We start from the raw sequence: 18,053 nt of genomic DNA on the forward strand, positions 1-18,053 counted from the left end.
CATGATCCAGAGCTTGCTTTTCAGACAGGTTTTAATTTATGCCTTTATTCTTGGCTCTATTCAATTCAGATTTCAAAGAAGGAAGATCTCAGAGATACAGAGCTTATGTAAACTGTCACTAATTTTGCCACCTTTATCATATAGCATTATTCATAAAACAGAAAAACGAGGGGAAAAGAATAGCTGACTAAAAATTTTCTGAAGTGGGGGGAGGGTAAGGCAGAGACAGAGAATGCCAGCTTTTCATTGTACTGCAGTGAAAGAAACTTAAAATAAATCTTTTGTCTACTTGAGTGTTACATTTACTACATAACAGGCTAAAAAACAGCAATTCCTCTGTAGAAAGGCATTATGTACAGAAACTTCTCAAAAACTCTCCAGGGAAAAGGATAGACCCACAAAACTGAACTAAAGCCCCAGAAAAGTTCATCAGAAGGAAAGAATTTAGAGTCCAAATTGGGATAGGGGTAGGAGGGAGGGGAGAAACCATCAACACATCAGAAGGTCTAACAAAAGGAAGAATTACAAAGCTACAACCAAGTTCTTCTCGATGCTCGAAAAGAAAGCTGAGTGCTGTTTGAGTGTTAAACAGGCAACTGAATGCCACCAGCTGAAAAGGGAACAGAGTACAGGATGGAATTAATCCTAACGTACCCTAGATTAGCAAGAAACCCCAGATAAATCAAAGCAGCAGTCTGTTTTGACATTTTTATAAAAATCTTATTTAGCAACTACAGAAAATCTTTAAGATCAAAATCACCACATTAAAAAAAGTTCATTTCTGAGATTCTGACGTTATACTCTGATAAATCTGACCACACTCAAGTGTTTCTAGCATACTAATTATAATTACAGTAAGGAAAAATACTTTGAAGGCTGTTTCCTCCCAATAAAATCAATAGTGCCACATAGCCTACACACTGTGAAGTGAGCACATCAAGAAAGTGCACATCTAAAAAGCAGTAATGAAACACTCTTTCCAAAACAGTTAAGTAGGAAAGGAGGGGAGAGCCAAAGACCAGTTAACACTGAAAATCAATGAAACACAGTTGAAAAGATTATCACTTACTAGTAATGCAGCTTTCTCTTTCCAGGGAACAACTGCTATGAATATTTCAGGGAAAACCGGAGTTAATTTCCAAGCAGGTATTTCCCTTGATTATATATAGCTTTTCCAGAACTGATTCTTTGATACTGAGCATGTACTTAGCAGACTTGGAACACATCAACAGTAAAAGGAGATGCATGAGGTGGGCACGTTGTTCATACAAATTGAATTCTGAAATTTGCTCGACATTAGGGACTTTGTATATCTGTATCAGACCCTAACTGAGTTCTGAAAGGAGGATTTGATTGCCCAGGGGAAGTAAGCAGAGCTCACAAGAGAAGTCTTAAGCCTCAGCAAACCTTTTGTTTTCATGGAAGTAGCAGTAAAAAGCTTTCTGCATGAATGAAAAGCTTTGAAAGAGTAGCTGCGTGCAAGAAGTAAAACACCATGACCCCACCATAAAAAGGTTTTGACCCGAACCTGGAAAACTATTCCATAATACTAATAAAAACCTGAGTAAATATTTTATTAGGATCTAAAGATTTCATGTTTGGAGTTTTCTAAAATAATTACTCTCCTTTCAGATCCCTTCATTATGTACAAACATCAAATGTTTCTGTCAAGTAAAACCAGACAAATTATCTATCAGAGTAATAAGCCAGAAAAGTTAGAGCCAAAGGACAGTGACTGAAACCAAAGAACATCTCAAATAACAAGCACACAGGCTTCTGGAAGATACACAGATCAAACAACACAGTGATATTTCTCAGGCTGAGCTGTAAAGTCAAAAGATGTCCTTTGAGTGGAGCAAGGAGAAAAAGTTAGGTTTCAGAGATAGGACACCAGCAATTGTTTTGTAATAGTTAAACATCCCAGAACCACCCAAATCTTCTGGTGAATCAGATGAAAATTACACCTTACAACATCTCTCACAGCTTTTAATTAATACTTACATTTTGCCGATCTCCAGTTAAATGGGCAAACTCTACCATTTCATTTCCAAACTGGCTGAATATTTGTACAAACTCCTGGAAACTACTGACTTTTTCTAGTTGTTCCATTGTTGCAAGAACCTGCAAGATAAGGGAAAATACTGTAGATTATCAAGATGCTAAATAGAAAACATTATTACTGAACTAGGAACATCATTATTTGCAGACACTTCTAAATTGTGTTGTTTAAAATTTATATATTTTGTCACTATTTAAGCATTAATAACTCAACAGCTGGAAATCAAGTCTGAATTAATAATCATGCTTCAACCAAAACCAGTCATTTATTGTCAGCCCTCAAAAAATATTTTCCTCACTCTTCCCAGTATAAAGAGTAGCAGTATTACAGGATTCAGTTTCCAGATTTAGCAAAAATGTTACTGTCACATTAAATTTAAAAGCATAAGTGCTTGAAATTAATATACAGATTATATCCCTATATTGTAACTCAATTTCAGAGTTCAATTTTGGATGCTTAGCTTTCATAGTTTAAAACCACAGTTGCAGTCAGACAGGTGTTCTAACGGCTGTATGCATTAAAAAAAAAAAAAAAGAAAAAAGCAACAGCATTCCAAAAAACAAGTTACGACTGAGTTAAATACATAGTTTTATACTTTCTGTAACAACTTACTCTAGCTCTGAAGATTATTCTCTCTATATAAAACAAAGAACTAAATGAACCAAAGTTGTATCAAGCTTTTACTCAAGATACATAAAAGCATGTGAAATGAGCATTTTTAACACATTCAGCAAAAATTATCATAGAGCTTATAAATTACTGAAACTATTCTGCTGAAGTCATTACAATATGGTTTATAACAGAGATTAACATCAGGGGTTTTCAGGTTAGAGGGATAGCTGCCAATCCCCAAATGATCTTTCAAATCCACTCAATGTCTTCAGAAGGGAAAGAAAGTCAAAGCAGTTCTTTATTGTGTTTCAGACTGGAGATAAAATACTGCACGAAAATTTAAGAAACGGTACTTGAAAGGGAGAAACCGCAACTTATTTTTCTTTTCCTATGCCAAAAGTATCTTCCCCCAACTAAAAAAAGCAGTCAATGTACTTAATTATGAGAAATTAGCCCTTCTCTGCAACCCAAGCAAACCCTCCTAGTAGCACCCATTCTTTTGTAATAGAGCAGCTGGCTCAATCTCATAATCCATGTAAAGCAAATGTTCCACTAAATCCTGTGAGCACTGTGGAACTGACTGCTTTATCATGCAATATTAGACTGAAGGATCTGTCCGAGTATCTTATGTTATGCAGCCAGTTCCACAAAGGCTGCAGAAACAGGAACTTCTGTGATTCAGATGTTGACACATGAGCAAGGCTGGGGTATGAAGGACTTGGAAGGAAGCTGTGCAGAGATGAAGATGTGCAAATAGCAGCATGAGAGTGGAAGAAGCAGAGAAAGAACCACAGGTCTGAGAAAGTGAGGATGTAGAAAAGTGAATGTGGAGAAAGGAGAAAAAACAAGTTAAGATCCAACTTTCTCTTCTAAGAATGGATTTAAAAAAATTAGTAATTCTACTCAATCATTCTTGGTTTAGGCAACTATAGTACTCCACGAGTATGGTCTTCGTTGCAAGCAACTCTGTTACAGTATACCCCAGGGCAAGTGTTTCTGTCATGACAAATCTCTTGTCAAATAAAAATTTCCATGAAAGCACACGCCAATTCTAGACATTCCAGGCAGAGCTGACGTTCCAAGAAACTACATACAGGGAGAAAACATATAGACAGCTCTAAATTTGTCTAAAGCTTATTCAAGAAGCTGTTAAAACACAAAATAACCTGTGATGTCTTCATAACCTTCCATTCTAAACTTTGTTCAACATGAAACACACAGTAATTAAAATGTACTTTTTTTAAATACAAGGTTACAAAAACATATCCAAAAAGGCTTTAAGTTCCTATTAATATCTAAATTAGAACTTAGTATTACACAGCTACTGCTGCACTGTGAATGTCACCTTTCAGACGGCTGTCAGACTGACATCACCTCAGGGCACATCCATATTTGATCCAATCCACATAGTGCAGCAACACCCCCACTATCTGTCACTTCCCTAGTCACTCCTAACCTGACTGGTGACAGTAAGAGGAGTAAGGCTCTAAGCTCAGTGAGGTAGTGACAAAGTCTGATGGACAGTGAAAGAAATTCTGTAAGGTGGGAAAGACGTGGGCAGGGACTTAAGAAATGCACAGGATTTAAGAACGCAGGGAGGGTATATATGGTACAGAGGACGCAGAAGCAGGAGAAGGATTATCAAACACAAGTTGGGTTCTGGAGCAGATCAGCATTCCAGAAGATCTCAATCACTTCATTAGTCTATGAGACTGGACACCCAACTACTAAGCTGGTTTTTGCCGTCCTTTGCCCTTGACTTAACTATTCTTGATTAATATGAGGAAAATTATGATGGCAACGAAAATGAAGGCATTCAGAAAGAGGCAGCAAGAAAACTGGCACTAAAAGTTTAACATTGGGCATTCAATCTCTTAAGCCGAAGACGAAGCTGAGATCTGGGACAGTGACCCGCTTCAAGAAGCCAGCATCTGCTCCAATCAGCAATACTGCCTTTCCATCCTCTATGCCATATTATACTACACTATCTCTGCGTATTTGCGTGCACTTCTTAAATCCCTGACCACATCATCCCTCTACCACAATATTTCTTAAAGGAAGAACTGCTAGACCTGCTTTGCTATCATATCAGCGTCTGACACACTTTATAGAGTACACTTCTGAAAATATCAGGGTATAACTGTATAAGACACCATCATTTGTTTAATTTGGTCCTAGAGATGTGAATTGCTCTACTGGTACCATAAACAGAAGCAGACATTCTCAAACACATGTAGAGTGCACAGAAAGGAGAATGCAGTTAAACCCAAAAGACCACAAAGATTAGAGTGACTATGGCATTCAAACTTACTCTGGAATATGAGACTTCATTTTAAATACCTTCAAAATAAAATCTTGCACTTAAGCTTACAATATTCCTGTCACTGTATATATGACAATAGTTTCATGTATATTTAAGACTACCATAAACCATGCCCTGCTGCTGAAAGGATATAACCCTCCTTATCCCTTCATAATACAACAGTCACTTTGTAGCCTAAATCTGTGTTAACATCAGCCACTTTTGGAAAGGTAAATTAATTCAGATCACTGCATGGCTGCAGACAATGGCAGAAGAAAAGCTCACAAATGGCAGCAAAAGGTGTTAAATGCACCATTCTGGTCTTCAGTGCAAGAAAAGACCAAAGCTGTAAGTAACCTGAACAAATTGACATTGATAAAACCGCTGTCACCTTCACCAACCACTGGGAGAAGAAAAGAGCACTAAGACAGCAGCAAATCACTGCCGCCAAATCTAAAGCCACACTGAAGCAGGTATTATGGTAGTTTTTGAATCCTGAACTCAACTAAGTGTCTTGGATCTAGAGGCTGTGAAATAGAGACCAGCATGTCTGGAAAACAAACTGGGATAAAGGAAGAGTGATAGCAGGAGGAATCAGAAGGGGAAGAGGGGCACTGCTCTGGATTATGAGTCAAAAATTAATGGGAAAACCCATGCCCTATCAGGCTCTCATTTTTCAACCATGAGTTTTTTCTATTTTTGTTTTAGCACACTGGGGGGGGGGGGGGGGGGGGCGCGGGGAGAAGAATATCCTACAGGCAAGACAGTGCAGTACATGAAATATATTACATTTGAGGTTAAATGGGCCTTCATACATTATTTAAATCAACTAAGTAGTTTCAAGCTAAGTTTCAAGATGTATGTTAAACTGCACAAAAAACTTAATCTGCAAAGCTCACTTCACTAGCACATACTTTTATCAGCATTCTTCGCAGCTTTTTGCCTTAGACATATTCATAGTGCTCTCATCTTCATCCTGACAGTACAAACATCCTGACCTTCACATGTAGAAGCTTCTATCAGTCATTTTAGTGACAGACACACTTCCCACCTTGCAGCAAACAAAGTTAAATAAGCAGTAACGCAGTGTCTTCTCCAGCACACTAAGTCAACTGAGCAATATAGGTCACATAAAATGTAGAAAGTCACTGAAAATTGTATTTTACTCCTCCTGACTTAGAGCCATCCCCTTTTAGATATCTGGTAGGTGAGCATGTGTAAGACATTAATTTTTACCTCATTATTTTGCACTTCTCCTAAAGATATAACGAAAATACCATTTAATTTACCCCCACTCTTTTGCATTGACTGCAGGTATCAGTTTAACAAAACAAAAAAGAAGCTACAAATACCTTGTTTCTTGAAGTTATAATCTGCTTAATAACAATTCTGTCTGCTAACACCAGCACCTTTGTGACAGAAGAAAGCAACAACCTCGCAGCTTTTACCACACCCGTTTTGTCAGTAAAGATCGTTATGTGGCTGTCAGATTCTGGATGATCCAAGCTCGCCACGTCCGTAAGCTGTGCAATTGTTTCACCTAGAGGGAAAAAAGAAATAATTAACATTTCATACTTCTAGAAAACATACTGGGCCGTTAAGCATTCTTAACTTTTACCTTTGAGGGATAAAACAGTAATTTCAGAGCTACCTATAACCTTTTTTATTTCGCTTCACTTCCTTCTACTGACTGTTGGTGGCACCCTCTCCGTATTTGAGTTTGGATTATTATTCAGTACTGCCTCATTCTTCCATCTGTAATGTACACTAATTTTCTTACAGTAGTCTACAGATATTTGATGTGGAGGAGGTGGAGCTGGGGAGCGTGGAGAGAGAAAACATTTAGGGGAGGTATTTTTCCAATTTTAATAGCAAAAGTCAAATCAGTGTCGACACCTGCAGCATCAACCCACTGAAGGAGTGGGATGCAGCAAGGAAGGAAGGAAGGAAGGAAGGACTACAAATTCCACTTTCCAAATTTCACTTAGTATTCCTGTAATTTATGGATTTCCTATTGCTATAGCAGTCTTCAGGCATGAAGAATAAAGAGATTCCAATAGTAAGACCATTGTGCTTTAATGTTCAGTCAGGCAACCAAAGAGTATGTTGTCAGAGACAGGAGAGAAAAAAAGGCGAAGCACTGATTTTTCATTCAAAAGTATCTTTTTATTCAAGTAGCATTTAGTATGATAATAAATAGGACTACCTGACCCACTTATTTTTATGCAGTTAAAAATTCTACAATCCAACGGATCTCCTTGTCTGAGAAAAATCACAGGCCCCTAACCAATTAAATCTTCTGGAGTACCCCAGATAACAGTGCAACAGAGGAAAGACACAGAGCAGTCTCCTATTCCACCACTGCAGAGGACTGCTGGGAGACCGTACTCAGGCAAGCTCAGAGATATGCTTTTTATTAGCATGCAAGATAAGATGATCAATGCACAACTAACCTGCAGATCATCCTTGAAGATAAAACCTAGAGCATTTGATCTATGTTTAGTCCCCTATCATAAACATATGATCTATGTTTAGAACCCTATGACTAGTCTTCAAAACCTCAACTAAGGTAATTCACCTAAGCAGACAAGATACTCCAAAAGCCTGATCAAGCCAGAGGTCCCATATGAAGAACCTGAGGGTGCGTTATTGCTCCAGAAATACCACACACAAATACTATGGAACAAAGAAGGCCCGACCATCCTTCAAACCACAGAGCTTCATGCTTCATAGTGTTCATGTACAGACTTCTCTCCTCTGACAACCGTAATCCCTTGAGTTCCTAAGTTGTCTGAATAGATATTGCACTATAGCAAGGAACTTCCAGTACTTTGGCTAGCATCAGACCAGGTCTTAAAAGCCACACCACAAATAATCCGAGGGTCTCTCTAGTATGTCAATATGATAAACAGTCTGCTCTGAGATGGTGAGTTCCACAGCTGAAGGGCCTGAAAATGAATAGAAGCAAGAGGAATTATAAAAGTACGGCTATCATTCAAACAGTAAGGGCAGCCAGATACACTAGCAGTGAAGCTGTAGGACAAGCCTCCAGTCAGGTGAGGAAATTTAACAGCAAAACAGATTTGCCATAGCCTTCTGCACAGTCAAATTCATTTCAGTTCAGGCCACTCGCTAGTTAGAACTGTTCAGCTTTGTCAGTAGATTAACCTCAATCTTCTCCTTTGACCTCAAAATATATGTGACAACATAAAATGTTGTAGAAACACACAGAGAACCTTTAAAATTGATGTAAAGTGCTTTTGGTAATGAAGGAAGGATGCACGACATCATTATTCCATTTCTCATGCTGTGGGCTTCACCTCCTTGAAGATGAATTATCAAGTCATAGGTGAAGCATCTAGTCATACAAAGAGCAATCAGGGAACATAAAAAGACCTGCAGAATCTGCCTGTCAAAAGCTCCAAACAGCCCTAGAAACCTGAGACTTCTGACAACCAGCCAAAGGCTTCCTCCTCTGCCTGCAGATCTACAACTACAGTTACCCTGGGAATAAGCTATGAGGATGCAAGATCTCTTAAGGTAAAAAGACTAAGCTAGGGACTATTTAAGCCACCCGGACACACACAAGTCCATATGATACATCTGAGAGCGTTGAAGGAGCAGTTCAGTGTCACTGTAATTCTCCTATCATGTCTGAAAGACTGTAACAATGACAGATTGTCAGTGATGGAATGGCAACACTCATTTTCAAGAAGGGTAACAAGAAAAATTCAGGTGATTATGGGCTAGTCAGCCTCACATCAGTCTTCAGGATTATTATTAAAATCATTTTGGATGCCATTACCACATGAAGCAGTAAAAGGCAATAGGGAAGAGCCAGCACAGACCTGCAAGAGGGAATAGTCCCTTATCAGCCTGAATGCCTTCTGTGATAACACCATTTCTAGAAAAGGAAGTAATGGATACTGTGCATCTCAACTTTAGCAAGGCCTCTGACATGATCTCCCATGTCTTTGTAACTTAATCATGAGATACAGACTGGGTAAGTGAACAATGAGGTGGGTAGAAAATGGACCTGACTATTGGGCTTGGGGATGGTGATAAATGGTGCAAAGTCCTATGGGCCATCAGTTACCAGCGATGTCCTGTAGGGACCGACACAAGGCATCAAAACTGTTCCCTGGATGATGGGCCAGCACATTCAGAAAGTGTGTTAACAGTACCAAACTGGGGAGTGCGTGATAATGCTGGAGGACAGGGCTGTTAGACAAAGGGACAAGCCAAAAAGATGATTGACAGGAAGTCTGTGAAGTCCCAGCAAGGCCCTTATGCCAAATCCTGCATGTGGGCCAGGACAACACCACGCAACGGTACAGGCTGGGATCAGCTGCCTAGGGAAAACCTCTGTGGGGGAGGACATGGGGATCCTGGAGGACAAAGAGTTGAACAGGAGTCAGCAATGATGGCCGGCTGCACGCTGCGTTGTTAGCGGCTGCAGGCTGCAGAAAGGATTCTTCCCTTCTGTTTGGCACCTGTGAGACAGCATCTGCAGTACCATGTCCACTTCTCAGCTCCCCGGTACCAGGGAGCACACTGACATAGCGGAGCATGTGGCGTAAGGGGAGAGGATGAAGGAAGTGGGTTTGTTCCACCTCAAGAAGAGAAGGCCAATGGCAGTTTACTGCAGACTACAAACTGCTTATCTTATGGGCAGGTACGGAGAATACAGAAACAGACTGCTCCCAGAGATATATGGTGATAGGACAGAAAGCAATGGACAACATATAAGAAAATAGTTTTACCACTTTAAGTGAAACACCATAAGAGGTATACCAGAAATTGCAGTCTCCTTTCTTGGAAGTTAAAGATCCCTTCCAGCCTAATTTATTCTGTGATTCTATTTACCCATTTTAAATTGTTCGTTTTCAGCCTTCTTAATTTAGTCCTTCTCTGTACTATAAGACAAGACAGAAATAGGAGAGAGCTATTTATTGCTTCCATTTTACTCCATGTCTTTCTTTAGGGCTATGCAGTCAACTGGCAGAGAATACTGAAAATGTTATGACACCAACTCATTCCTGACATGTGTTTTCTCTCTTAAATTAACCAGTCTTTCCTAGTTTTGGAGGAAAAAAAAAAAGAAAAGAAAAAAATCACAGATGGGCATCTAAAAATGTACTTCTTTGAGTTACATTCCACTACTATACTGTCACTGTAAACACTGACACAGTGGAAGAGTAACGTTAGGCAAAATCTGCTATATGACCCTCTGCCATATTTTATGATTCTATTTTGAGTCAAATTACAAGGTTTATTACAAGGAAATAGTCCTAACAAGTCTGAAACACTGAAGATCACTGATTATACCCTTCACAAGAGACAGCTACAACATCTGCCATCCTTCAAAGCCTCTGCAGGATATGCAGTTGATTTAAAGACTCGCTACTTTTCTTAGCAACTGAGACACTTCATGTTCTAAAGCCTTTAGTGTTAAAATCTATCTTCTACGCCTAACAAAGTATGCCTTTAATTTCTGAGGAACAATCTAATTTATCAGCTAAAAAGAACTACGAACAGCTCTACAATATCCTCCGTCATATACAGCAAGGGCTTTCTGCTGCCCATACCAAGGGCCAAAGGATTCTTTCATACATGTCAATATTCTTGGTTATAACTGGCCAGGAGATTATATTGGCTTGCTTGGGAACACCAAAGTTGTTCAAAATGGCACTTGAGCAACTGTGTTCAGAGACTGAATTTACAGGACAATTATCCGTAAGAATTTATCTGCACAAAGGACTATCTGACCTTGTCCAACACTTAACAGTCCACAGAGACAATACTGGCATGAAAAAAAAAAAAACAACAAAGAAAAAAACAGCATCAATCACATTTGATGTACTGAATTTCGCACTTAAGTCTTCGGTTGAGATCTCAAATGTGTAGCTCAGAGAATAACTGACCTATGCCAAGGTAAATGTGAGGCTTGCCAGAAAAGTAAGCAGTCTGTATCTTCACTCCTCTAGACTGAGGCACATTACATTGTAAATTTTATTTCCTGTTACACAGTAAAAAAGTATCACCATTTGGTGAGAGAAAATACTGCAGACTGGTTTTAGATTTTTAGAGTTCCTGGTGGACACATCAGTACAGAGAAAAAGCACTCAGCCACAGCATAACTGGCAAGTCAAGAAAAAGAGATCCAGACTGCACCGCTCTTCTAAGCGGCTCAGATTCTCGATGTAAACTTTAGCAATTTGGGCTTGCCAGCATTTTACTTGGATCTCTGAAGAGAAAACACATGCTTCACATAACAAATGGAATGTTTTCAAATTAGGACATTTCTGTTCGCAGCCAAGTTTACTGGGGCGACTATGAATTTTCAGTCTGAGGTTTATCTAGAATAGTCCTTCATATCACAAAAACAATCATTCATCACCCCAGCGTGTTTCTAGACATTGTGACTCATTGTTGAGGGATTATCAGAGTATTTCTTGAAGTACCATGCCCAACTGCTAAGGTTTTTTTGGTTTTTTGGTTGTTTTTCTTTTTTTTAAATCACAAAAGAAGTATGAACTGTGTCCCCAAAGTCTGAGGCCAGCACAGTGATTCAGCAAGAAATACACCAGCTAGGATAGCAAAACACAAGTTTCTCAGGCTTCTGAGGTTATTTAAAAGATAGAAAACACCCACCCACCCACAAGTTTACGATTTATCTTAACAGATCAATTTTAAGTGCAGTAACCCATGTCTTGGAGTAAAATACTACTCTTTCCTGCGGTCATCAAGACGTAAGCGTTCAAATGTCATTTGTTTGCCTCCACATCCAGAAGCTCAAGATTGCCTCCCTGAAGCCACAGTAAGCATAATGTCTGTCACAATATCTACCTGCTCAAACAGGAAAAGCTTCAACGAGAATTTCCCATGATCCAAAAGTATTTGAAAGAAAAAAAAAAACCCGCACCACCACTAACAACAAAAGGAACGTTCTTCTAGACGTCATCTTCTTGAAGGCTGCACTGCAGATGTAAGAATACGCGTTTACTAAGAGCCACTGAAATATTATGTAAGGAATAGCACTCAATATCTAGGAGAGTAATTTCTAGTATGACACTGACATTCTTTTACAGTATCAGAGAATGTAACCCACTATTCACCTGAACAGAGGCTTCTGGGGGGAGGAGGGTGACACCAGGCAGCTCAATCAATTATCCATATTTGACATTCAACCCATGCACAGAGCAAGTTTGCAACAAAAGTTGAATCCAGCAAAAAGGCAAGTAAGATTATTTTCATTCTACTGAGAGAAGTCATCACATGACTGATATGAGTCATCTTACCGAGTCCTGATGATATACGGGTTGACACTGACCTTCATTCGGACATTCAGATTTAGAACGTAGTGACATCAATAGCACAACACTCAAATTACTTTAAATACTCCATTATTTTAGCTTGAGAGCAATAAACTCTCAAGTTGTATTCTCAACACTCTGCACTTTGTCTGCAGTAACATCATAAACCAAAGAGCAGTCGGGTAATTCCTTGTGGTAAAAGATCCTATAAAAATCAAAGCCAACACACAGTTCCATTCCCTGTTCATAAGATGACAGCAATTTAAGTAAGCAACAAAATCAGGTAACAGATCAGGCCTTGACTGCACCAGCAGAAGACGGTTAAGCAATTAAATGATAAAGTTCCTACATTATTCCTGACACTAAAAATAGCGTGCCAAAAATGGGACAAGCACAATCTCATGTGTAACTACATACCTGCTCTCCTTGCCTCGATGCAAGCAACGCTCATTTCCTCTTTCAGTTCATGGTTTTCGTTGGCTATAGCTTCACCTACTGTAACGAACCTTCCAACTGCCAGGTTAACTGCTTGGCCCACTCGCTGAATTGCTTGCAGAGTCTTGTCTGAACGCTTTGGTTTATCCTTATGATTAATAAGAGTAGTTATCTGTGAACAAGAAGTTAATTATTAGAACTTTATGCAAGATGACATTTTAACTTTAGTATTAAAGGCAAGTTTTGAACTGAACTCAGTTAACAGATTTTTACCATACTTCACTAATAAAACATAGTGTTGAGTCATAAGGTATCGTTTAACTTCTCAGTGAACAAAAAAAATATTTTTGAAGTATAATTAAGTTTGCTCATCTCAGCTTATCTCACATTAATACTGCAAATGGGAGGGGGAGGGAAAATCCCTCAATTCATTTAAAATAAACTGCTCTAGGTCTCTCAACAGGCTTCCACACTACAGGCACAGTAAAAGCTGAAGAGTCCAATACGAGACATAAACATCATTTTGGGTTTGCCAGCACTGGAAATCTTAGGAAGTTTTTTGTACTGCCAGGTAACTAACCAAACTCATCAACTACAATTTGGGAGCTTTGGCTCTTTTCTCAGACAGGCTGAGAGAGTTGGGATTAGTCAGCCTGGAGAAGGGAAGGCTCCAGAGAGACCCAATTGCAGTGTTTCAATATATAAAAGAGGCTTATAAGAAAGATGAGGACAGGCTTTTTATAGTAGGGCCTGTAGCAATATGACAAGGGGTAATGGCTTTAAGCTGAAAGAGGGTAGTTTTAGATAAGATATTAGGAAGTAATTCTTTACAGTGAGGGTGGTGAGACACTGGCACAGGTTGCATGGAGAAGTTGCAGATGCCTTGTTCTGGGGAGCGTTCAAGGCCAGGTGGGACAGAGCTTTGAGCAACCTGGTCCAGTGAAAGGTGTCCCTGCCCATGGCAGGGGGGGTTGGAACTAGATGACCATTAGGGCCCCTTCCAACCCAAACCATTCTATCATTCTAGGACTTTATGAATATAAACCTTTATAAATCACATTTTATTCAATTGATTACAGCAGGCTTTAAGAACCAGTAGCAGCCTTCACACTAGAAGAACAACCATCTGCCTTTTAGAAATAATCTGAAGTATTAAAGCTCTCTCGCCATTGAAATATCCACCATACACATAACTTAAACATCCTCAAATAAGTGTGTTTTCTATCATTTAGAAAAAGGTTGCCATTTTGATGCAAATTATCAGTAAAACAATTTGTGATGGCATTTTTATTCTGAACTCCACACCCTGTATTGGCTTTTCTGCCTGGTACTACATCATGTTACACATTCCTTCTCGGATCAAACTGACCAGAGATGGGCTGCACACAGGCTGCGGGAAACTAAAGATTTGCCCAAAACACCAAACATGAAGAAACAAAGAGATCCCTCTCCCACCCAAAGAGAAAGGCAGGATTGCAGAAGCAACTTCTCAACCAAGACGTTAAACAAACACAACAATGGCATGCAATCCTGCCACCCCAGAACTAATTAATTACAAACTGCATTGCAATCAGTTACATGAGCTTTACATTTTCAGTATGACAACCATTTTCCAGTGAGATGCAGGACAGAAACTGAACTCTGTCGTTTCAAACATCCTAAACCAGCACAAAAGTCATCACTGCTGCCAACGAAGACAGTCGTGCCTGTCCTTGCCTTCCTCTCTCATTTTTGCAATTAATTTATCTAATGTGGGTTAAACTTAAGTTGTGGAAAAGGTGATTGTTATTTCAGTTTTCCTCATAATCAGTTCCCCAGTTCAGTCCACTGCATAGCTGTATGAACACTTTTGTTGGCAAAAGGGAAAAGGTACAGACTCGAGAAAGATGGGCAGAAGTGCTCCTTTCAGCAGAAGTATAGCTTAAAATGCTCACAGAATTTCATTGTAAGCCACATGCCCAGGAGCTCAAAGATGTCTGCTGACAGAATCTCAGAATTCTGTGAACTAATTCCAGTGTTCAAACACCTCAGCTGTATCAGCTTAATCACATATGTCTTTGCCCATTCCTCAAAAAAAAAAAAATCGAAATCATCATTCATTCGTATATTCTCCTACCATTCAAGCTTACAGTAGGGCAAGAGCACAGAAGCTGTAGCTCACACTGGATCCAAGGTCAGAGCAGGAAGCAGTGCAGGAACTGTTCTGCTTCATAATTTGATCAATGCCCAAGGCTTACCCTTCAGAAATGACTGAGTCATATTTCGGGACAGGGGGGCAGTGGAAATAGTGGTGTTTTTTAACACCTTGCTGGGGCTGGTTTTGAATGCCAGGAACTGGTTTGGTCATGTTTGCAGTGTTAAACTCTTTGCAATGAAAAATGTCAGTATTTCACAGAGCACTCTGAACAAAAAAAAGTGGGGGGTAGGGGGGTGTAGCTCAGAACTATTCCAATAAACAGTGCTGCTCTATCAAAGAACTGCTAGGGGAACAGAAAAATATTTTGTCCTCACACAAAACAACACTACATAAATGCATTGTCTGCCCACTGCCTTCTTATATACGCCCTACTTCTCCAGCTTGTACCTAAGCTCTAAAGGAATGCCACTCTCCACAATTCATACAACAAATCTGTCCCTGTAAGAGTCCCCCAGTTCACCAAACTTCAGCTCCAAAACCGATGAACCCCTGATGTCCATCCACTGAAAATACTACCTGATGATGAAAACAGTGTCCTATTAAAGAGTAAACTAAGCAAACATCTGAGCAGCTTCACGTTCATTTTACAGGAGGAATAACACTCCCCAAAACACACAATTACTGTCACTTCAGTGGGAATTCAGATTAATATCAAATGGATATTAAAACCAACTGCACTATGCAGCTCTCCTCAATTCTCGCACTGTAGATCAAACACCTGACAGCAGCTAATCTAACAACCCCAGGTGGCAAATTCTTGACTAGTCATGGGCAGCAAGCCTACAGAGAGCACTGGACCAAACACTGAAGAAAACCAATCTGACAGAGGGTCACAACTTTGTTTACTCAACTGATTTCTAAGCAAACCAATGCTATATGCAAACAAAGGGCCAACATTACATTCATACTCTTACCGACTTTTCAGAAGCATATATAAAATAACACTGACCTAAGACAAACGGAATACTAGTTGGATGTACGTGCTGGCTGCAAGTTCACCTTCCACAGCATTCTATACTAGTGAAAGTTTAAACATGTTCTACGTAACCCTGAAAAAAAATGCATATGCAACTAATACTGCAGAGTGAAAGGAATCCTGCTGTCTCTTACCAACACTATCAAGGGCATTTTAATACCGTATGTTACTGTAGAGGTATGCAAATGATAAAAATGAAGATGTGACAGTTTATGTTGCTTTAATAAAGTTTAACAGAACTTTTTCAGAAACACTTTCATTTGAGATATTTACAACAGAAGTTTACAATTCTGTCACTTCTTTAGCTCTCTCTTCAGAGGAATCAACAGTTTTGTAAAAAAGACACCCCCTATACTCCCCCCATCCCACCCCAAAGTGAAGCAAGAATCAGCAGCTGTTTTCGCAGGTCCATTACCACTGTCATCTTAACTTCTTGAAGACCAGTAAGGCCAAACACAAGGTCCTGCACCTGGGTTGGGACAAACCCCAGTACCAATACAGGCTGGGGGATAAATGGATTGAGAACAGCCCTGCAGAAAAGGACTTGGTGCATGAAAAATTGGACGTGAGCCAGCAACATGTGCTTGCAGCCCAGAAAGCCAACCCTTGTGTGACCAGGTCAAGGGAGGTGATTCTGCCCCTCTGCTCTCGCGAGGCCCCACCTGGAGCACTGCATCCAGCTCTGGAGCCCTCAGAACAGGAAAGACATGGACCTGTTGGAGCAGGTCCAGAGGGGGGCCACAAAGATGATCAGAGGGATCAAACACCTCTCCTGTGAGGGAAGGCTGAGAGAGCTTGGGTTGTTCAGCCTGCAGAAGGCTCAAGGGAGAACTTACTGCAGCTTTTTAATATGTAAAGAGGGCTAATAAAAAAAGACAAAGAAAGACTTTTTATCAAGACCTGTAGTGACAGCACAGGGAAAATGGTTTTAAACTAAGAGAGCAGTTTTAGATTGGACATCAGAAGAACACTTTAAGGTAGGGGTGGTGAGACATTGAAACAGGTTTCCCAGAGAAGTTGTGGATGCTCCATCCCTGGAAGTGTTCAAGGCCAGGTTGGATGGGGCTTTGAGTAACCTGATTTAGTGGAAGGTGTCCCTGCCCGTGGCAGGGGGGTTGGACTAGATGGTCTTGAAAGGTCCCTTCCAAACCAAATCATTCTGCGACTCTATGATCTACTCTAGACACCCACCGGAGCAGCTTGTATATGCAGATTAAACTCAGTCTGGAAGCTTATGTTTATACACAGCAGCTGAGGCTTTGCAAATACCTCCTGGTATAATGAACTGGTATCATTTCTTCTCTGACTGGCTAACTTAGGGCCACTACAGTGGGAAGTTTGTTGAGCTTCCTCTTTTTTTTTTTTCCAGTTAAAAACAAACATTGTGAAAGAACTAAAACAGAAGTTGGTATGTTTCAGACTGCTTGACCAAGACAAAGAGCTTCATGCAACACCTATTTAAAGTGTGATCAATGTTATGTTGCAAATGCAGCTTGTACTATTATAGTAAAATGTGTATACGATGTTTGTTATAAAAAAAGTAAGTAACAAATAGCCCTGAAACAGGAGTAGGTAAGTCATGATAAAAGAAAGTCATAAGGGAATATATGAAATATATATCAGCTAAAGGAAAAGGGCTGTCTTTGGTTCTAGAAACATGAGTTAGACCTATACCAAATGTAAAATGCTTAATAACTTCAAACGCATGAGGAAAGTTCTTCAGATACAGATGGGCTTCTCGTAACCTGCCACCTGCAGAAAACACTGCTGTATAAACAAGGAGAATGTGGAATTCTGAGAAGTATCTTTCTCTTTCCTTCACAAAGTGTTGAGTGACAGGTATACACTCAGGCATATCCTCTATTTGAAGTAAAGTTATGAAAAAGCAGAGGTAATAGCAACTGCAGTTTCAGATTTTTTCAAGATTTAAACTTGTAATTAACAATCAGGGTTGAAAAACTAGTAAACAAGATCTTAGAGAGGAATTTCACTAGGATGTTAAGTGACAAACTGAAGGAAACTGTGATGCTAAGAAGCAGCACAAAGACTGTATATTTAAATCTAGTTCAGACCACAGTAAAAAAAAAAATCCCTAAGCAGTACAATAGGAAGGGTGTTGGGGAGAGGCATACAGTATTATCTGCTTCAGGATACAG

At 39.7% G+C, this 18,053-nt stretch overlaps 1 protein-coding gene across 1 annotated transcript in view; it reads right to left on the bottom strand.

Moving 5' to 3' along the window:
• CTNNAL1 (catenin alpha like 1) overlaps nt 1-18,053 on the bottom strand; it is a 58,797-nt gene that overhangs the window by 26,099 nt on the left and 14,645 nt on the right. The window contains exons 2-4 of the mRNA XM_080378593.1: nt 12,707-12,896; nt 6,326-6,513; nt 2,002-2,121 (exon numbers count right to left, since the gene is read on the bottom strand). Of these exons, the coding sequence (XP_080234719.1) occupies nt 2,002-2,121; nt 6,326-6,513; nt 12,707-12,896 (498 nt within the window). The remainder of the gene's footprint in view (nt 1-2,001; nt 2,122-6,325; nt 6,514-12,706; nt 12,897-18,053) is intronic.

This window comes from Falco punctatus (genome assembly GCF_963210335.1).
Source record: "Falco punctatus genome assembly, chromosome: 3".
NCBI classification, from domain to species: domain Eukaryota; kingdom Metazoa; phylum Chordata; class Aves; order Falconiformes; family Falconidae; genus Falco; species Falco punctatus.